The sequence below is a fragment of the Nesoenas mayeri genome (genome assembly GCF_963082525.1).
Source record: "Nesoenas mayeri genome assembly, chromosome: 2".
NCBI classification, from domain to species: domain Eukaryota; kingdom Metazoa; phylum Chordata; class Aves; order Columbiformes; family Columbidae; genus Nesoenas; species Nesoenas mayeri.
This window is the reverse complement of record NC_137543.1, coordinates 127,563,562-127,586,347: the sequence shown is the minus strand read 5'-3', so window position 1 is coordinate 127,586,347 and position 22,786 is coordinate 127,563,562. Positions and strand designations below refer to the sequence as shown.

General features: G+C 42.4%; 1 protein-coding gene across 1 annotated transcript; it reads right to left on the bottom strand.

The window, feature by feature from the left end:
* Window positions 1-532: 532 nt before the first annotated feature.
* Window positions 533-2,827, bottom strand: TRIL (TLR4 interactor with leucine rich repeats; the record flags this gene model as incomplete). The annotated part of the gene is made up of 1 exon (XM_080339610.1): window positions 533-2,827. The coding sequence occupies exon 1, from the start codon at window positions 2,810-2,812 to the stop codon at window positions 533-535; it is 2,280 nt and encodes a 759-aa protein (XP_080195736.1). The 5' UTR covers window positions 2,813-2,827.
* Window positions 2,828-22,786: the final 19,959 nt, after the last annotated feature.

The window sequence follows — 22,786 nt, the reverse complement described above, 5'->3', positions numbered from 1 at the left end:
ACAAAGACGACCCTCAGTCCAAATTTTTAATTAGGAAGGGTCGATGCCTTGAAAAGGTCTGTTCAAAGTGTCCTCATGCAGGGCTGGGCCACTCACTGGCACTGTCGTTCCCAACTGCAGCAGGATGAAAAAAAACACAAACCACCTGTAAAATACTACACTTATTAAGGCTGAGCTCAGGTGAGGGAGGCACCAGCTGCTCTTTGCAGTCGCTCCCACCGTTTTGCTCTCCTCATGACGAGGAACAGTTCCCGCCACAGCCAGCGCTTCTGCTTGGGCTAGTGATGACTTCGAGGAAACGCTGACCGCCCAGCAGACGTGACCCGAGGAGGCCGGTGTTCCAGCCCCGGCCTGCGGTAAAGGCTCCGCAGCGCTGCCGCTCGGAGGCCGCGACCCGCAGGTCCCGGCTCCATCCCCTGCCAGCCCGGCGGCCGCCTCCCTCCCCGCACGGACTACGGCTCCCAGCGGGCCTCGCCGCACGGCGGCGCCCGCCCCCCGCGCGGGGCCTGCCGGGAGCGGTAGTTCGGCGGGCTCAGTCGGCGAAGCGCTGCAGCAGGTGGTCGTCGGCGTGGCGGCCGCCGCTGTCCATGAAGCGCTCGCAGGGAAACTCGATGAGGTCGGCCTCGCTGAGGGCGCAGGCGGCACCGCGGGGCGGCCGGTGGGACTGGAAGCCCGAGAAGTCGGCGGAGACGCCGGTGCCCATGGAGCGGAGGGGCCGCCGAGTGGAGTAGAGCTGCCGGACGTGAACGGGGGCGGCCTTCCGCCGCCGCCGCCCCAGCACCTTCTTCCGCAGCAGGCGGGAGGCCCAGGCCGCCAGCGCCGCGAAGAGCAGCAGCGCGTTCACCGCCAGCAGCACCAGCGTGAGCAGCTGCTGGTCGGGGCCGCGGGGCCCGCCCGTGGCCGCGCCGCCCTCGGGCAGGGTGACCAGCCCGGCGCAGTGGTCCCGCGGCGCCACCGGGCACACGCGGCCGCCGAGGACGCCCTCGACGCAGACGAGGTAGGGGGTGTCCGGGCGGAGCTCCCGCAGGGTGGCGGCCGGCTCCCCGCGCTCCGGCAGGTAGACGAAGCGCTGGAACTTGACGGCGGTGCCGAAGCGGTCGAAGAGGAGGCGGAACCGCACCGGCCCCAGCAGGCGTGGGCTGCGGTGCGGCCGCACGGCCCAGCGCACCGTCACCGAGCTGGAGCCCACCGCCTCCACCGACAGGTTGCAGAGGAACAGCTTGTTGAAGTCGCACGGGTCGGACACCAGCGGCGGGATCCCGGCGGCCGGCACCGAGCGGGGCTTGCCGGCCCGCCGAGGCCAGGCCGCGCTGGGCGGCGCCGGGCGGGCGGGCGGCGGCGGCGTGGGGCTGGCGGCCTCCGCCGCGGCTCTCGGCGGTGCCGCCCCCAGCAGGCGGGCGGTGGAGGCGGACGGCGGCGGCCCCGGCGGCCCGCGGAGCAGCCCCGCGCCGCTGCTGTTGCTGCCGAGGCGCTCGGCGGCTGGCGGCGGCTGGCGTTGCTCCTCCGGTGCCGGCGGGGGGGACGTGGAGGAGCGAGAGGCGCCGTCGGGACAGGGGTCGCCGTCTTGCGGTGGCGGCAGCTGGGCGTCCTGCAGGTAGTCGAGGTACTTGCCGGCCAGGGCGGGCGGCTGGCGGCACTGCACGAAGACGGTGAGCAGGCGGCCCTGGGAGTGCCAGGCCCCCAGCCAGTGCTTGAGGCCACGGAGACGGCAGTCGCAGCTCCAGGCGTTCCCCTCCAGCTCCAGACGGTAGAGAGCTGGGCTAGAGGCAAAGAGCTCCCCAGGGAGGGTGGCCAGTGCGTTGTCTCGCAGGCTGAGCTCCCGCAAGTGGCCAAGGTGGCCGAAGGTCGCCGGGTGCAGGGTGGTCAGCACATTGCGGCTCAGATCCAGCGCCTCCAGGCTGCTCAGCGGCTCCAGCAGGGCAGCGGGCAGGTGGCTCAGCAGGTTTCCCTCCAGGCGCAGCTCCTTCAGTGATCCCAGCCCTGTGAAGGCATCTGGGGCCAGGTGAGCCAGTCGGTTGCCACTGAGAGAGAGCTTCGCCAAGCCGGGCAGGTGCTGGAAGAGGCCCCCTGTCAGCTGCTGCAGGTTGTTGCTGGCCAGCAGCAGGGTGTGGAGGGAGCGCAGCGGCCCAAAGATGTCTGGGTGGCGAAGGGAGCTCTGCTGGTTCCCTGAGAGGTCGAGGAAGCGCAGCTTAGCCAGGCCAGTGAAGGCACCGCGGCTCAGCCAGCGGATGCGGTTGGACTCCAGGTGCAGGTAGAGTAAGTTTGGCAGCCCTGAGAAAGTGGAGTCACCCAGTGAGCCCAGCTCATTGCCATCCAGGCGCAGCTTGACAAGGCTGCCAAGGCCAGAGAAGGAAGCTGCGCTGAGGCGGCCAATCTCATTGGCATTCACATAGAGGATGCGCAGCTTGGCAAGGGCACTGAGGGTGCCGGGGACAAGTGCTGGCAGCAGGTTGTTGCCCAGGTAGAGCTCCTCCAGCCGACCTAGGCGCTCAAAGGCCTTGGGATGCAGTGAGCGGATCCGGTTGTACTGAAGGTCCAGGCGCTGGAGCCCTGCCAGGCGGTGGAAGTCGAAGGCGGAGATGTTGGCGATGAAGTTGCCCCCGAGGCTGTAGGTGAGGACATCCTGGGGCTCGGCAGCCTTGGGCACCGAGCGCAGGCCCCGGTTGGTGCAGAGGAGGTGCTGGTGCTGCTGGCAGTCGCACGGCTCGGGGCAGATGGGCTCAGCCGCGGGCAGCAGCAGGAGGAAGAGGGGGACGGAGCCCCAAAGCACCCGCGGCAGCACCATCAGGCGGACCCGCCGTGGCGCCTCCATCCCGGGACGAGCCGTGGGCTGCTTCCCCCGCCGGCTTTGTGTCTCTTCGGCATCCCCCCGCTCCTCCTCCGCGGCTGCTAATCGGCCCCTCCTCTCCTCCGCGCCGGGCTGAGCTCCGCGCCGGGCAGGCAGGCGCGGCGGCGGCTGCAGGTCGCGGTGCCCGGCACCATGGGCTCGCCCGAGCCGGCCGGGGGCGCGGAGTGGCCGGAAGGGCTGCAGGCTGCCGCCGCCCGGGCTCCGCCGCCCGTCGCGGCCCGCAGGCTGCGGTTCGGCGGCGGCGGGGCCGGTGCTGCCGCGGGGGGCGGGCGGGGGTGCCGGAGCGGAGCAGCGCGGCTGCCCGCTGCTCCGCCGGCTCTCCCAGGGGCGGAGGGGGCGGGCGGAGCGGGGAGAGGGGGGTGGCAGGCGGAGCGGGGAGCTGGAGAAAGACGAGCTCCGAATCTCGCCGAGAAAACTCAGCGGAAATTCGTACTTCCCACACTGTGCCCTGGGGGACCGGAGGATCGGATGGAGCGGGGGAGAGGGAGGACGGCGCGGCGGGGAGGAGGGGGGAAGCGGCGGCCGGTCCTGGCTCGGCTCAGCCCCGACAGCGAGCAGGGGCGCAAAGTGGGAAAGTAGGAATTGGAACCGGCTGTGGCTGCCTCCCAGCCACATGGGCTGCAGATAGAGCCGCGCATCGAGGAGGGGGAAGGGAACAGAAGTAAACAGAAGTCGTTGCCCACCCACCCTTTTTTTTTTTTTTTCTTGTATTTAGAAACCTGCCAAAAGCAATAGTTTCAGTTTAGCACTGATTAAAGTCTTTGCTTTGTTTTAAGCAAATGGCGATCAGAGGACTAAGCCGTCTATAGTACATCAAAGAATGAATATTCATTCTCTGTGCTATCCTGCCCAGTGGGTTCCTGACAGTGCTCCCAGTGAAGATGAAATTGAACGTAGCTCCGGCTCCACGAAGAGTGTTCAAGATTAAAATCATTTCCGTTTAAAAGAATCGTCTCGACATCATACAAATTGAGACTGAAAGGAATGTGTTGGAAAGCATACTGAAAACAAAATAGATTGTGTACCCATCCATTCAATGACTTCTCTTTTTTTCCTGTTCGCCGCTTTTTTTTTCCTAAAATGTTGCCAATGGGGTGAATAAGTGTCTAAGGACAGGAGGAAGTACCTGGATAAGAAAGTTGTATAGGGCTGTCAAGGATGACAGAGAAGATAGTGTCCCAAATACTGTGTTCCAAATTAAATAAATACATTGGAAGCTGTGTCATCAGGTGAAGTTGTAGTCAGCTGAATACAGTTTGCACACACTTTTGGACTGAAGCAATGTACAAGCCATGCCCCTTTCTCACCAGAAGGTAGAATTTTGATAGCTTTCAAGGAAGCTTTGTTTTGAGTGGTGGTGTCAGTATGATCAGGCAGCATGGTGTGGTGGTTTGTACTGAGTCCCTGTTGTCTGATTTCATGGAGAGGTGTTACTTTGAGCTAACTCTGTTTTGGTTCTGCTTTTTAGCAGATGGAGAAGATGAAGTGTGCTCCAAGTGTGCTCTGGAGTGTGAAGCACAGTATTGTATGTGGAGGTGGTCAGCAGATTTGCCTCAGAAGCACACTGGCAAGTCTGAAAAAACCTTGAGAAGGGATAAGGCGTAGCTCGATCAAAGGAACGTCACCATGAGCATCTTAGTTCTTGTAGTTAGCTGAGGCTGGACATTAAGAAGAAGAATCTTTTTGTAGTGGAAGCTGCATAGTGCTGATGTGGGAAATCACATTTGGGGCAAGAGGGTGATATTTTAGATAATCTAGATGAATTTTGCAAATATCTTCTAAAATCAAGTGAGAAGCTCTTAATTATAACTGTCTCACTGGGAAAACCTGATGTGAACAAAAATGTGGTGGAATGTGCTTATGGCAGGATGGCTAAAGGCAGTTGTGAAATTTAAAGCTAAAGGGTTTTTTTGGTGAGAATTGGCATTTGCATAGGCAGTCTTGATAACTTAAAAGAGCAGCTGAAAGATTAGGTACTTATACACAAAAACCTATTTATAGAGGAATACATCACAGTATACTGCATGAAAAATTATCAATGGTGCAAATTTGAGTTGTCAGATTCCAGAACTTGCTGACTTCTGCAGATATGCACTATCATGTCATCAAATAAGCATGTTCTTTGCTTAACTTGGTTTAAAATTGTGTCCTAAATTGTCACTGCCTTGTTTTCTAAGGGTGGACAGAAGTTTTTCAGCTTCATGTATGAAGTGGAAAGGTTCTGCTTTCTGCTGTTATTTGTAAACACTTTATTTTGAGCAGTGTGTACTTGATCAGTATTTTTTTTCCTGAAATCTGAGCAAGTTTTACAGGAGGAACTTTCGCTAACTTTTAAAATTCTTTTTGCAGGTTACAAAAGAAGCATATCCAGCATTTGTTCATGATTCTAATGTCTGTGGGTTAAGAATGCAGACCTTTTAGCTCAGTTTCTTCCTTATTGAATATCTTTTCATATGCCAGATTTTTCTTTTTGGTGTCTATCACATTATGTCAAATATTCAGGGCAAAGTAGAGGGATTTTTTCACCCTACGAAGACTGTATGTATTTCCTCATTCTCAAAGCCGTTACAATGCAAGGGAGGACATCCTGGCTCTCCAACTTTTCTTTAATTCTGAGTAAAGTGTAATTGACTAGTGACTTTTTCCCCCAACAAATTCGCTTCACTGTGGCGTACTTTAAATAGGGACATTTTAGAAGCCATTCTGTATAATGGTATGCTTATTTTCTGTTCCTTTGGGCTTATCTTTTTGAAACGTGCTTAAGCTTATAATGGCAATTTATGAACTGTCCTTTTTGTAGAAGCACCATAGATCTTTTGCTAGTCATGTGTCATTGCAAATACTAAAGGTTTAAGTCAAATTATGTCCTGTGTATTGCTTTTGATTTATGCTTTCTGACAGCCAATACTATTGTTTTTGCTGGGTCTGGGGAATTATAAGTGACAGGAATTTAATAAATAATTTTCACTAACGATTCTTAAGAAGAGAGTTCATCACATTTTCTCTCACACTGGAGATATTTTATACCAGAAACAAAACGAACAAATATAATGAAGGTTTTCCTGATTTTTAATATTTTTTTAATTGAAGTAGGAAGTTATTTTTCTAAATACATTAGGAAAACATCTCTTCACATAAAAGATGCTACATTTGTTTTCCTACTTTGAAATAAGAACTTCCTACCTGCAGTAGTTCTTAGTTCCTTATGCAAGCACAGAATAACATTTTAAATGCATGATTGAGGAACAGTAAACTTCTTTAGTCCAAACTGAAAAAGCGTAAATCTGACTATGAAAAACTGAGTGGGACTAATTAGAATGTAGCCTATTTTTAAAAGCTTTAAAGCTTTTCTTAAAATACACCTTCATGATGAAGATTTGAAGTATGAGGACTTTTAAAGACCAAGAACAAATAGCAAGCCCAGAAATACTGTCTTTTCACTGATACATATGTATTCCTGTGATGATTATGAGAGAACCAACTTTAAATCAGGTTTTTTTTCATGGCTAAATAGTATCCATAGTATCCTTCTTTGATTTTTTTCTTCTTTTCTGTTTCTTTTTTTTTTTAGAGATATTATCTAGGCACTGATCAGAGGACGGATGGTTGAAAGTGGTGAACACATATTTGTAGGAAGAATGCAAAACAGAGTGAATGAAGTAGTGTGCTCAGTGTAGCCTGTCCCAGCGAATACTGGGATTGTGGCAATATCCCCATGAGAAACCTCCATTAAATAGAATTACTCTTTTTTTTGGTTCCAGAATAAGAGACGTAGTGCTGAACTGGTAAGTTTAAGGGCTGATATCTCATAGCTTTGTGCACCTATCAGGAGTGGTAACTAGTTATGTGGAACTGGAGCTTTAAAAAAAGAGGAAATTTTCATTGTCTGTACAATTCTTCTGCCCGCTGCACATCAAAAGTGTTTTCATCTCAATTTGTGCAAAATGTTTCTAGAAGTGTTAGCTTTAAACTGTATTTCTGACTGAGCCCGCTGGCTTCATAGAAACTTTAAACTATTTGAGTTTAGTGTCAGAATTCCCATTGAAAAGAAGACAAAAAGCTTCTTTAAATTGATATATCAATCTGTTTAGGTGGTTACAATGTAAACACTTAGTTTGGAGTTGACTTATGCTGCCATTGGAAATTGTGGCAAATGTCATTATTTCATGAGTCATGCTACATTACCCTCAAGTAAAGATAAACAGAAAGATACTACACCATTCCTGTTTTCTAGCTGATAAAGTGTCAGTGTACAAATTTATACCTTTGTATGTATCTTTGCTTTTTGAAGATTTAAAAATGTTGCGGAGCACGGCAAAGTATTAACAAAACAGTTCATATACCATCAGTGTCTTTGTTAGCAGCTCCTGCAGTTTGTGGATTAAAGCATCTTTGAAGTGGTCACCATTTTCAGTGCTATTCTATATGTCAGTGCCAATAATGCAAACACCATAGTTTAGGAAAACATGAGAATTTTAGTGCAAAACATGCTATTTTTTTTCCTTTGAAATTGCACAAACAGTTCACCTATGTTGTATAATTTATGTTCATGGCACTTTTTGTAGTGTTAACATTTTAAATAAAACTTTTTCCTAATATGTTTGTGTTCATTTGTATTGAATTGTCGTATGTTTGTGTTCATTTGTATTGAATTGTCGCTTGCTACATTCAGTTCTGCAGAAATAAAGCACAACTCCCAGGCCAGCAGTTAATGTGAAATGTCTGTTCTGCTCCATGGAACGAAAGCTACCAGGTGCCTAATAGATATCTGGTCCTATCACCCATAGAGGCCTCTGGCCTACAAGGCTTGGCTGGTTGTGCATATCTTTACATCTTTTCAGAATTAAACATCGAGTAAAGCATTTGTAGGGTTTTGACATATGATGCTAGTCTAGATGTGCCCTTGCCATTGTTTGCATGCACTGTTAAGCAATCAAACCCATGGAATTTCCCATGGTGTAGGATGTGCCTCTCAGACTTCCTCTGGACAGGCAGTTCCAGGAGTTCATGTTGACTATAGCAATTGATTCCTTTGGGCGTATTAGTTTGCTACCCAAGGAATTTCAACTCTGGGGTTTTTTTGGGTTTCCCTCTGTAGACTGTGCAAAACAAATTGTAGCTGTATCTGCAGGTAACAGTGTATTCACAGGTTCTGTCTGTAAGTGAAAATCGGCTAGCTCCATCTGTACAATTAAATGCAAATCAAGTAATGGATAGTTATTGCTATAATAATAGCATTTCATAACAATAAATGGAGAGGTAGGTATCAGTTGTTCTGTGCAGTGATCTCTGCCAGTATGGATCACTTACAGATTAGCTTTTATCAGTTAGATTGGCTGAATCATACTTGCAAACTTCGGTTATTTAGCTGATATATTTTTGCTTTATCCAACACTTATTCCCTGAGGGAGAAACTCTTTAATGGAAATACATACTTTTTGTATAGCTTAACATCTGTGATGGTAAGAAAGGAGAGAACCCTACTTGTGTCAGGTTAACAGTGCTGCAATTTATGTAAAACCCTCGCTTCTGTAGCTTATGTGGGGCAAATTAGCTATTGCAGTGTCTGCAATTCTTTTGCATGAGTATCTGTTTATATACTGAATCTTTTCAGTATTGTTAGATGGGTTTTTCCTTAATGGGGTAACAGATCAGGCAACTGTTCTTGTGAACAGTTTCTTCTCTTTCTCCATAAAAGGATATGTGTACTTATGGCAATCTCTTTCATAATGGATAGTGCTCTCTTGCCATGTTTTTAGTGTGATAGATGCTCTTTTCTATTCCTGTCATCCTGTAATTTGGAGAGTCTGTAGAAGAAAAACCCTAAAATGAAGTACCACTTGGACCAGGACTTCTATTACTAATTGGTAAAACATGTTCTGATAGATGCACATAAAATATAAAAAGTCACTGTTTGATGCAGTTGACCTGTATCAGGTTAGAAGGAATTGCTTGGTGTCATCTAGTCCAGCCTCCTGACTAGGTATGGTTGCTCAGGGCTCTGTCAGCTCTCTGAGGATGGAGGCATTACAATGCCTCCCGTTAGCTGGTTGAAGACAGCAGAGCTGTCTTATGGCTAAACAAATCCTTTTCTTTCAGTCGTTGACTTGACTCATATATTGACTTGCTTCAGCCTCATGGTCATCTGTGGCCCTCCACTGAGGTTGCTTCAATATGTCAGTGCTGTTCTTGTACTGAGGCAGCTAAAACCCCAGGGCCACTAAGATGAAGAAGGGATCAGAGCATCTCTCCTGTGAGGAAAGGCTGAGAGCGTGGGGGCGGTTTAGCCCAGAGAAGGCTCAGAGGGGACCTCATCAATTTATATTAATACCTGAGAGAAGGGTGCAAAGAGAACAGAACCAGGCCCTTCTCAGTGATGCCCAGTGACAGGACTAGGGGCAGTAGGTACAAACTGAAACACAGGAGGTTCTGTCTAAATATCAGGAAACACTTTTCACCATGAGCGTGACCAGGCATAGTTTGCCTAATGATGTTGTGGAGTCTCCATCCTTGGAGATACTCAAAAGCTGCCTGAACATGGTACTGGACAGCCTGCTTCAGGTGACCCTGCTTGAGCAGAGGCTTGGACCACATGATTTCTGGAGGTTTCTTCCAAATACAACCATTCCGGGATTCTAAAGCTGGACACAGTACTTCCATGTGCTCACAAGTGCTTAATAAAGGTGAGTGATCACTTTGACTTACTGGCTACCCCCTTGCTAATCCAGCCCAGTATGCAGTTGACCTTTGCTGGAAGGGCACACTGCTAACTCATGTTCATCATGTTGTCTGTGAGGTGTCCCATGTCATTTACAGCAAAGCTGCTTTATAGTCATCTTAGATTGTAGTGCTGCATGGTGGTTATACTGTCACATGTGCAGCACTTTGCATTTGCCTTTGTTCAATATCAGGAGGTTTCAAGTATCTCTTTTCTCTAGCCAGTTGAGGTCCCTCTGAAGATCAGTCTTGCCCTCCAGCATATCAGGTGCTTCCCCATGTGTTATCATCTATGAAGCTGCAGAGCGTGCACTCTGTCCCATTGTGGTGCTTGTTAATAAATGTGTTAAACTGCATTAAACAATGTTAAAGAGTGGGTAAAGACCCACTTCTGGTACTTGGAGGGTGCCCATTGTGACTGGCTGCCACTTTGACTTAGTATTACTGATCAGAATCCAATGCGTCCGAGAGTCCAACTGATTTTCCATCCACTTCATCCACTTAGTTAGCCTATGTCTCACGAACTTTGCTACAGTGATACTACAGGATACTGTTGAAAGCTTTGCTGAAATCAAAATAAACATAATATTTTACTCTCCCTATGTCCACTGAGCCAGTCATGTTATCACCTAAGGCATTTAGGTTGGTTAGACCCAGTTTGTCCTTGATGAATTCACACTAGATGTTTTCAGTCACCGTTTTGATGTGCTCAGAAATGACAAGCCAGGGGCCTTGCTCCATAACCCTCCTGGGACCCAAGGCAATGCTGAGTGGTCAGTTGTGGTCTGGATCCTCATTGCCCTCCTTAAAGATGGCCTTTTCCCAGTCATTTGGGACCTCCCACAATTCCTATGATCCTTTGAAGATAATCGAGAGCAGCCTTGCAATTAAATTGGCTAACTCAGATGCAGTCTGTCTGGGCCCATGGAGTTGTCTATGTACAAGTAGCTTTAGTGGTTCCTGATTTGATCATCGTTCGTTGTGGGTAATGCTTCACTCCCACAGACTCTGCTACTGAGATGAAGGAACTGGGACACCTAAGAAAAAACTTTATCAATAAAAACAGAGGCACAAAGGCATTTAATATCTCAGATTTTTTTATTTATCACTAGGTCTCCTAGCCTGTGGAGTGGTCCCACCTCTTCTTTGTTCTTCTCTCTTGCTGCTGGCATTAAAGCCTTCCTTATTTTTGCTTTTCATATCTCTAGTTAGTTTTGGCTTCACCTGAGCTTTGGCTCTCATGTCTGCATCCCAGCATGCTCAAGCCATATCTCCCTTTTTCCACTTCTGTGTCCATCTTTGGTCTTCTGTCATACTTGCTTGTTTTCTTGAGTGTCAGAAAGAACCATTCTTGTGCTTTGATAAGGTTGTTCTTGAAAATCAGCCCACTCTTCTGGGCTCCATTGTCATTTATGGCAGTATCCCATGGGTTCTGCCAAGCAGATCCCTGAACAAGGCAAGCTCTACTTTCTTGAAGGCCAGGATTGCAAATTTTTTACGTTATCTTGCTCACTTGACTCAGGATTTTAAACTCCATAATGTTGTGGTCATTGCAGCTACGGTTCCCCTCAGCTTTCATAACCCCAACTGCTTCTTGATTGTTTGTGGAAATAGGTCCAACAGAGCACCTACTTAGTTTGTCAGTCACCTGTATCAAAAAATTGTCATCAACACACTTCATCAACATGCGCTTCTAACTCCTGTTGCATAATTAGTATACATTAATCTTAAATAATTGAACACTACGTGCTAGACCCTAAACTGAAATGACTCAGCATATCTTGAACATTAATGAGCTGTGTGCTCATGTGCTTTCACCCAAAGATCTGGTCTCAAGTTCAAGATGGTCTTTAAGAAACCATTTAAGCACATGACAAAGTTTTTATTAGAAAGACTGACTGCATCATCAGGTTTAGACATCTGCCATCCAAGCATATCATATGAGTCCATTCATGTCCTTCTGAGAAGTTATTTCATGGGTTTTTTTTCTCCTTTTGCTGCTACTGGAAGCATCTGTGACAACATTCTGGCTGTAGTAGGCAACCTTCCAGTTTCTGATATAATTTCTTTCTGTTTAGTATATGTTTCTTCTTGGGGGTTTAAATTATCCTTTAATGTAAAAAAAACCCTACTTATCTTTTGGCATTTAGTCTTCTGATATTTACGGAGAGCCCAGTCCTATGCCTTCAGGCAGTTTTGCTGTGATAAACAATCCAAGCTGGTTTAAGCTGCCACAGACAGACTCTTGATTCTCCTGTAGATGCTAATGTGTCTCGTCTTCATTTTAATTACTCTTTCTTGGATACGAGTGATAGAAATCTACACCCAGCCAGATAAAGCATCTTCAGCGCCTGAAGAGCATTTCATATGCTTAAAATTATGCTCAGTTTGAAATCACTTAAGGCCGTTTCATTCAACCCACTTCACTAACTTGTATATTTGTGATGTCAACAGTGACACCTCTAGGTTTTATTGAAAAATCTGTAGAATTTTGTCACTGCTTCTTAACACCACTTTTTTGCTATATATGGTCATATGTGGTACTAAGAGTCATAATTTTTAGCAAAAATGGGCAGTAAGGCAGCATTATATAATCCTTCAGTCTTAAGCATTGAGATTTCTGTATAAATTGACCTGTAGATATATGTGTAGTTAGGGGGGCAGACATAAACATGCTTTCTCTTAACACTGCAGACAGTGAGCCTTTGAAGCAGATACATACATAGTTTTAATCTTGTATTGGGAATTTCTCTGTGCAGCCACTTCATTTGTATAAGTACTTTGATAAAGTGTTTTTAGAGTTTTTCAAAACTTTTACTAATTAAAATGAGAGGACCTAGAAAAATGAAGTAGAAGCAAAAGCATTGTACTCATTGCATTCTTCTATTTTTATAAATATTTGCATTTTTATTGCACTGTACTTAATACCATATGATGAAATGTGGTATTGGATCAAAGCTGTTGCTCATGCTGGAGCTGAGACTTGTTTAAAATGGCTGATTTATTGGTAATATTCCATTATATGTCATAGTATTGGGTTACAAATTACTTTAGCTGAATATGTTCCACTTAGCTCCAAAGAAGAGTAGGTGATACTGTCCAGCATTGTGGACAAAAGAGAGGCTTGCTATGACACATAGCTTAATGTATAGAGCTGATGAGGAAAGAGTTTTAAGAACGCTTAACATAAATAATAAGTTCCTCTGATATTCTCAGAGTCCAAGAACATGTAGGCTAGATAATAATAGTGTAAGGTGGCAGTAAAAGTGTCTGGAAAACTTGTGCCTGACGTGCATTGGTAATTACTCTAAAACTTGTCAGGTTTATCAGCTTTGGTTCTGAAAGGATTTGTCCTGTGTCTGCTGTGCGTTGTTATCTGTCATTAAAAATTTGGATGATGGAATACAATATGTTCTTTTGTTTGCTGGCAAGGCTACACAGGGGAGGAACTGCAGATATTGGAGGGTTGCGTGCAAGTTCAAAATTAACTTGACAATTAAATGGTCTGAGGAAAAAAGTAGTTCATAATCCCAAAAAGGATATGGTAAAGGGAAGAATGTAGGCAGAGAGGGAAGCAAGGATGATGTTATAGCAGTTTTGGTAGTAGGAGGGGGTATATAGGCTGGTGTAACGTGCATGTCTGTTATTTTCACCATTGTAACCAAGTCTTATCTTACAAACATGCTGGCAAGACAACGAAGCATTACCTTTTTGTCAGGGTGGTTAACTGAGGAACAGAGCTCAATAATTTTTGAGTGTCTAATTTGAGAGGCTCATCACCTGTTTTATAGTCATTAAAATTTATGTAATATTAAAATATTTAGAGTATAGCTTTTCCTAACTAAACTTATACCTTTAATTTAAAGGTCACTTCTTTTGAAAATCAGACTTCCCAGATGTTTCAAATTACACAGCCATGAAATAAAGGACTCCAAAGTTGTGGGGGTTGTGGGTTGTTCTACGATACAGACAAAGATAGAATCTACTTCTCTGTGGCAGCATTTAAGTGTTTGGACTAAAGAAATGCTTTTTCTCCTTAACCCTTCCTGTTCTTGTCTCCTGTACAGTTACACACTCATCTCCTGCTGGTGACAACCGCCTCAAGCCTTTGAGCTTCCATGACACTACCCCAAGATCCCTGCTGATTCATAAAGAACTCTGCAATAATTCGTATTAGAATGTATGTTAATATATACGTACATAAATGCTGACATGGTTTGATTGCAACCTAAATTCTGGAATTTCTTAACTTTTAGAATCATAGTATGTTTTAATGTGATTTTTATGTATTTTTGACTTAATTTATTAACTTTTGAAGTACTCTAATACTCTTGTGAACTATGGTGGTACTGTGTTTTTCTTCATACATTATGAAAGAAAATATCTAAATATTAACTATTTTTGTTTTCCATATCAGGTCGTGAAGAACAATCCTCACCTGCTGCCAGGTATCACCATGATAACTGACGGTCCTGCTTGAACATCACAATTTTCTGGGAAGTCTGAAGTTACTTGGACAGTGGATGCTGAGTTATATTCTAAGCTCAGCATTTTCTTTGGTTAAGAACTCTCATCTACTTCTCATGTAGCACACTGAATTTAGAATATAGATTTGTATAGTCACATATAATACAGTTTTTATTTCTGTAGCCTTGTATAATATGAATAGAATAACATGTCCTAGAGTCTTGAGAGGGCTTGTGCCTAGTCTTGTTGAATTAGTCATTATAAAATTAAGTGTCAAAAAGAAACCATTTCAGATTAATGTGATTAATGCTGGTTATTTACATACCTATATCAGCATTGTCCTGTCAGTGTTGTTATAATTTGCTCTTATTTTTTCCCTCTTCTCACCTCCATTTGTTTGACATGATGGGCAGTGTTTTTGCACAAAAGTAGGAAAAAATAAGCTGTACCAAATTTAATATTGTGAAAGTAATAGAACTTAATGGAAGCCACATTTGTGATGAACTGCTTGTTAACAGCAATCTAAAGGATCAGTGCAAATGTATTGCGTTACAGATATCTCATTCTTAATCAGTGTAGGTTCAGAAGGTTGATTTCAGAGGCAGAGGAAGGGAATAGAGGCAGAAGAGAAAACTGCAGACATAGGGGAAGAATCTCGTTGATTTATATTTTTATGGTATTTTCAGCTTACTTATTGAAGAATTCGGTCATTCTGATCTGTTATTACTGTAAATGGCTTATTTGATTGTCCTTATTCTTTCATAAATAATTGTATATTGCAGTGACTAGTTACCTACTAGTTTACTGTACAGTCCATGTGAGAAAAAGGTGGGTTGTAGGTACCTCCTCAGCTTTCATTATTATATGCACACAAGCTAAACTCTTGGTTTTTTTTTTAATTTATTATTAAGTAATGAAACAAGTATAAATAATGCAAATACCAAAAGAAAAAAAAACCACACACACACAAAAAAACCCAACCAACCAAAAAAACCCCACTAATGCCACCAGGATACTTGCTTAGCACAAACCAGTGCTATCTGCTATCTAGTCTGAAAGTATGGAGACCAGTCTTTAACAAAATGCTCATTTAACTGGAATCTGTAATGAAACAATATACTTACCGGCAGATTAAACACAGAACGGGTTGCTTGAAAGGAAGGTTAAAGTGCAGGTGGGAGTCTCTTCCCTCAGCTTTCGGGATCTCAAGTAGGAAATGCCAGGGGCAGTGGGGTCAGTCCACCCATTTTACTTAGTAAAAGTGGGAGAGATTCTGGTCTTGCTCTTATTTTAAAGGTGTGCTTCTGGCAGGAAAAAAAAAATCCTCAGTAGGCTAGAAAATAAAATACACAGTGCTACATTTGTGTTTAAAATAGATCTGTTTTTGAAAGTGGAATAAAAATACTCAGACTTTAGTCAATTGACCAGCATGACAATAACGACCAAGTTTCTGAAAGAAAGAAAATGCAAGGAATAAGATTGTGCACAAAAAACTTCAGGTCCTAATTTCAGTTGAAATAAGTTATTAAATGTATAACATTTTAAAAACTGTACTTAGATAGAGAAATATGGGACTGAAGACTTCTGCTGTGTGCTAATCTGGCCTGAATTGTCCTCACACATGACAGTGGTACCAGAATATAAGAAGATCATGGTTTCTGAGGCAAATCTAAGGCTTTGTGCACAGTGTTGTGGAGTAGGGCTGATGCTTTGCTCTCCAGCTTGCCTGACAGTGGAGACAGAAGAGAATCTATTGTGTGAAAATATTGAGGTCATGATGACAAACTAAAAAATCACAGAGGAAGATGTGGAATAAACTGCCCTACTATATCATGAATGTCTCCTTTTATTCACAAACTTATGGTTTTTTTCTTTTTCTCTTTTTAATTTTTCTTTTCCTTTTCCTTTTCCTTTTTCTTTTTCTTTTTCTTTTTCTTTTTCTTTTTCTTTTTCTTTTTCTTTTTCTTTTTCTTTTTCTTTTTCTTTTCTTTTTTCTTTTTCTTCTTTCCTTTTCTTTTTTCTTTTTTCTTTCTTTTTTCTTTCTTTTTTCTTTCTTTTTTCTTTCTTTTTTCTTTCTTTTTTCTTTCTTTTTTCTCTTTCTCTTTCTCTTTTTCTTTCTTCTTCTTTCTTCTTCTTTTTTTCTTTTTCTTTCTTCACCTTCTCCCTTTCATTTCTCTTTCATTTTTCCTTTTTCTTTTTTGCTTTTTCCTTTTTTTCTTTTTCGCTTTTTCCTTTTTTTCTTTTTCCTTTTTACTTTTCCCTTTTTCTTCTTCCTTTTCTTCTTCCTTTTGTCCTTCCTTTTCTTCTTATTTTTATTTATTTTTAATATGATTTAGAGTTATCCGTAAAATTGTCAGATGCTCTTATTTTTTACACAATTCTTAATGTTTCCTTTTGATTTAGCTAGAAATATCTGTTTTCTGGAAATCAAACTTGCTTCTGTGGTAAAGGAAGTTTAAAACTTCTTTATGTATTGCTACTTGCAGTTCACTATGAAATTGCTCTCGTGCAGCCTGATCAGCTATTTCTGTTGGCACACAACAGAGCTGGAGTTTTGCCTAGAGTAGCACAATCTTTTTATTTGCTGGAGAAACAGCCAGTCACCACCTCAGCTATACGATACTCTGCCTACTGCTGTGCAGGGACACAGTTACTCACTGTTTGTGCTAGTGCCCGCACCTCTAAACCTCTGTGATGTCCACACTTTATCATTTATTTCCCCAGCATTTCTCCGTATTCCTGGATTTTATGTTTCTGTTGTGTTATTTCGGCTTCTTACTCTCAGTCAGTGCCTGACTTGACTACTTACTTACAGTTGTCATGCCAACTCTTAAGCCTGGAAACTCAAGTAGAAAAAGGATTTATCTTTTTTTTTCCCCCCTTTTTGTGTCAAGTACTCACTTCACAGTTACCAGGCTGCATGAACTGAATGCGTAAGTATGGCAAACAGCTCTGTGACTTCGGTCTGACACATTTCTAAATATCCGTTTCTGGTTCCTGACGACTTTCTTCAACCCTTCCTTAATCCTTGCTGCTTGTCCGCATACTGAAAATCAAGAAAATTAGAAATATATCAGTCAAGTGGGGAAGGGATTATATAAGCTAGTCATTGCATTTTTCTTACTTAAACAGAACTGCAAACATATTTCAAATGCCCTACATAGAAGTAGTTTTTTAAAAAATCCATTAGTCTGTTCAGTCTTTCTGAAAGGTAGATATTGAATTTGATTCACTTTTTATGCCAAGTCAATCAATATTTATGTGTATCAGCTTTCCAAATAACCAAGTGAAAAATACAAGAGAGGTACAGGAAATTAAAAATGCAAACTTTTAGCTCCCTATACCTAGGTTGTATGTAATCATTAGGCCTTGTTAGGAATGTGTGTAACAAAGATGTCATTCTGTGAAATAACTGCTATCCAAAATAAACAGTAGTTTTAATAGGTTTGCTGTAACTTTACAGCTACATTTGCAGGTGAATCTTGTTGGAAAAGGTAATGTGTTTAAAAGGAATTGGTTTACAGAGGAAGAAACATGGAAATTTCATCTCTGACAATATTGCTCTTTGGAGATTCCTATTGGTAAGTTGGTTCTAAGTTTCACAGAAACCACCTGTATGACCTGTGTAATGTTGCATCTAACAGGTATTTTACTTCTTTCAAGTTTAAAACTTGTGATTTGTCATTGAAGATATTTGATTTATAAGTATGTACTGTAATTCATTACAATTCTTATTTGAAGTTGAACTTTCCTGGCTGCAAACTTTTATTGAGAACATGCATTTATTTTGCATGAAGGACTTTAGAGAATCAAATAAACTGGCTCAGCCTTTTCACAGTTGGTTAATAGCAATTTCCTTTTCTTCTACTGTATCAGACAAGCATGTTTGCTTTAACGGAGCCCATTCTGAAGTGTAAGGCTTTTATATACCGTTGAAAAAGGCAAGAAACCTCAGATACCTAAAGAAGCTTTAGTCTAGCAGGCTGCGGTTGTGGATCAGGGTTCCAGAGCTACTTTACATGTTATCCTACACTTGGGCACCTTGTAATAATCTCAGATAATTTTACTCCAAATACAGGAGACTCTGCTATTTATCTAAAGCATTGACTTTTTCTTCCAGCTGCAGCCCTCTAACAATCTATGACTTGTGTTGGTCCTTTATAAGGACAGAGGAATAGAAGTAATTGCATTGGACAACAGCTCCAGGTCTTAGTGTTTGTAGATAACTGTGCAATAGGTGTTTAATCATAAAGGGTGTAAGGACCTTTGGTACCTCTTAACCACCACACACTCTACAAGCCTATAAAAAAGGCCAAGAGTTATAAACTGCTATAAGAAGAAAGATGAAGCATTGTGAATGCCTTGGGATCCCGTAGTAACACCACCTTTGGTCAGTAGTTTCTGTGTGATCTTTTAGAAGTATATATACATATATATATATGTATAGTGTCTATAAACATGCTACAGGCAAAAAAACCCCAGCAGGACGTGTCTCTCTGATCTTAATTCTGGTGACTTTTTTAAGTGGGTGTGTGCACAAGGTGAAGCAGCCTGTCCTGGAGAAGTTTTAATACTTTGAGGAGCATCAGCACAGCCCAACTTGTTTATTTCTTCTTGTGCTTTCCATCCTAATACTTGCTAATGATAAGACAGGATATAAGCCACATAAAAACAGATGATCAAGCTGCAAAATGACCAAGAAAGATTGTTTACATTCTACATCTGCCAAGAGGAAATAAACTCTTGGTCTTCTATGCTAGGAATGTAGCTTGAAAAGCAGTGTTACTTTCACATCATCTCCTTGTTACTTCCTTGATACTGCATTTTATGTAACTTTTCCTAACCAAATTTATTGTGAGAAGATCCTGGGATGCGAGGAGACACAGCCAATTAGAAGAGCTCATCAGCTGGAATGCTGAGAACCATTGCTTTGGAGGCCTCCCATCCGTGCAGCACCATCAAATGCACTTTGCTGAGGAAAGGACAACTTGTTTGTTTTGGCCATGGCTCATATGAGCAGAGATAGCGAAAAGCCAGGGAATCCAACTGGATAAAGAACATCTGCAAATGATGTTCTGTTAATGCACATTATATCCAAAGAAGCTTCAATGCTTGATCTCCACTCTGGTCTTGGCCACACATGTTGCTTCATCAGGTTCATTCACAATCAGCTTTTGTTTGCTGTGAATAAAGGGGGTGCAGACTCTCTTTCATGCTATTCCACAATAACAGTGTAAACTATTTAGCAAAAAAAAAAAAAGAAAAAAAGTTGGATATATGGAAATCCATTGTTGAACTAACTTAGACATCGAACTGTGGATTTAGAAGCTTAGTCAATTGTTTTGCCTATCTTTCTCTATTTTCTTTTACTTTTGTAACCAAAGAAGATGGACTGATTTCACAGTCCATCAGCAGGAGAGCATGAGAAATAGGTTGCCTGATCATCCAGATGATCCATGTGATTTAGAGGGCAAAAAGTTAAATATAAAATTTTGAAGAACACATTAGGTAACTTGAGAGAGAAAATTGGTTCATATTACTGCAGGGAGGGTCTGTTTAGTGTTCTTTGTAAACTACAATTTTGATCTAGACAGCTAGGAGGACTGATTTAGGTTGCGCTTTTCACCCATCTTGTTTTCATGGACAGTTGCAGGACAAAGACGCCTAATTCAGTATTGATTATCAGTTATGTGAAGTAAGTTTCATTGTAGGACACAGTAATCGGTCCTTCAGCCTAATAATCTTTTTCTGAAGAAGAAACATCTCTTTAATTATTCACTTCCTTGGTCCTAGTGCATTACTAATCATGAATAACTGGTTATTACAGTTGTGTGAGTTCTTCATTCAGCAGAAGTGTTCATTCTGTTCACTTTATTTCTAGCAAGGTGGGATGAGCACATCTTGAAATTGCTTCCAGGGAGAAGAATATATAGAATTTTTAGAACATAAGGTTGGAGAAAATTTGCACTTAGAACAAAACCACACTTAGTTCAATTGCTTGAAACCATGGGCTGAATTTCATGTCCTGCACAGATGCTTTTCATGGGCTCACTGGAATTGATAGGTGATGTGCAAGGAGGTATTGTTGCAATACCTTTAAGAATCTTCTGTCTCAAGGATTCATCCCTTGATTTAGGTTATCTTCTCTGCAGCCTTTTTCTAGTGAAAATTTTAAAAAAAAGATTCATCATAGAGTGACCTATGACACTTCAATTTTTATGGTGTAGTCTCCAACAAGGTAAGCAGTAAGCTGATGACCAGTGTTTCACTGTCTAACAACGGCAAACATTTGTATCTATAGTATTCCCTTGTAGGAATTTGGATTGTTTGGTGAATTAAGATAATATTAAATTGATAACCTCTACTTATTTTACTACAAATTAATTTTCTCTTGAAGCTACTTAGCATTTATACAGTTGTTTCAAGCTTAATTTTACAAAGTAAAGAATTTTAATATGAATTATTACTTGCACAATAAACCAAAATAAACCAATCAGTTAAGCTTTCTTAATTGACTTTCTCAACTGACCACTGTTGGGTTAATGCAAACATTTTTTCTCTCTTCTTTTGGTTGCTTTTATATTCTGTGTAATGGATCAGTGTGACTTGGCTGACAGTGTTTCTTGTTTCTTTCTTGTCTCATCTGAAGTGCTTTGATCCTCTACTTTTATTAAACTGATTCTGCTAAACTGACTGGGAAAGAACACACATGCTCTGTCTTGGCACTCAGCTGCTGTTAACTAGACTATGGTGCCATGTTTCTGGATTATGAAGAATGTATAAGAAGACAGTGAGATTTTCAATACCTTTTAATCTTTATGTGTAATTCCTGTTATCCCCTCTGCTTTTTTAATATTAACATTAGATAATAACAGGTTGTCTTCTTTCTTCATGACTACTATCAGACTGACTTGTCAGCAGCTTGGACACTTTGGGGGAAAAAAAAAAAAACCACTTAAAAAAAAGAAGCTTAAAATTGAAGAGATTTAGCTCTTTCTCCATGTGTCACTCATCTATGAAAATTTCATTTTGTAACAACAAAATCAGCCTGTCAAAATTGTCAGATATCGTAAGGAGTAGCAGAATGGGACCAACTGCCCTGGTGCTCTGTCAGCTGGGAGCTCCAGTTGACCTAGGAAACATTTTAGTTGAATATACCAGCCTGCTTTCCACTTGCGAAATGCAAAGACTTTGGAAGGCAGTGCAGAATGGACCCCATTCCACAATGGGAGACCAAATAAAATAGTTCCTGGTGAGATACGCAGCCTCTTCCCTCATCATGTGAGTTACTTCAGCCTATGAGGATCTTGGGGAGTTTATGAATTCACGCAGGAGCTTTGCCAGTCTCACTAACTCAGTATTCCTAAATGGTAGCCTGAAAATTTGCTGCTATGTAGACAGAATATTTCTTTAGAGCATTTATATGAATATATTAAATAATGAGTCATAACAATTCAGTTTATTGTAAACTTCATCTTCCCGACTAAGAACCAAAGTCTTAATTCTAGAACTAACTACATTACTTTTTAAAAATAATCCATGCTTGATACCACGAAACTGCAGGAATTAGGGCTCTTCTGCATAAATGTAATACTTAGTAGTTTTTGTAAACTCTTATGTATCTTTTGATTCACTTTTTTTCAGATTTAAGCTTTATGTCATAAGTCTAGGCAACTTCAGAAAGTGAGGTGCAGACATTGTTCTCCCTGGCATTTCATCAAAGTATAATTTTCATCAAAGAATAAAGAAAAAAAATAAAGGACTCTTCCATCTACTTAATTACTGTCATTCTCAATTTAATGATATTTCCACATGACAGTGTTCTCTCTAAAGTTCAGTCATAATTTCTTTGAAATACTTGGAAGGGCAGCTGATTAATACTGTCTTTTTAATCTTTATTGTACTATCCTCTTCCAGGCCAAATCTGTCCATCAGTCGAGTGTTCTTTCAGGCTAGTTGGGGTAGTGCATGTCTTGAACAAGTACTTCTGAGATGGTGGGGGATGGATTAACACTAATTCTTTAGCATCAAAAGGTACCTTTTCAAGTTTAATTACCAGTTTTAAGAATATAAAATTTGGGTAGCTGGATGATTTGATGCTAAATAGTGACTCAGGGTTAATAATTTGTAAACACACCCAGTTTTATTACAAGTGCAGTTTGCTGTACCCCAGAACATTAGGATCAAGAAATGGAAAACTGCAACTGATAGTCTTTGATGCGTTACAGTGCGGACCAGGGTTAGACTTCAGGTCAGATCACTATGTAAGGCTTGGGAAGGTTATGATTTTGTCAGTAATCTTGCATTTGAAAAGAGCTTTTTGATCTAGAGTTGGGCCTGTTGCTGGTTGACTTCCTATAGATAGCACCTTCGTTTCAGCTAGACAGATTTAGTTTAAAGGGTAAAATATTTTTAAGGGCCAGAAGTCAGCCTGACATGTGGTGGGTGAGTTCACATTACTGTGGTATTTAAAAGGGGATGCTGGGATATTTTAAGTGTGTTTTAAACAGGACTAATAAGCCTTGCTTGGCTTTTGGTGTGGCTGGGGTTGCTGGTGAAGAGTAAGAAGCTGGTTTATGGAAAGGCCCTGTGGGGGCAAGGTGAAAGATTAAGTGATAAGAACCACTGAGTCAGTGTTGCTGCCCAGATCTAGGTGTTAATTAGTGTGCATTTTCATGTTGTCACCAAAGGAGCCATGGAGCAGTAATTAGTTCAGAGTTTGATAGGGGTTGCTAATTTGGGTGTAGCTTTAAT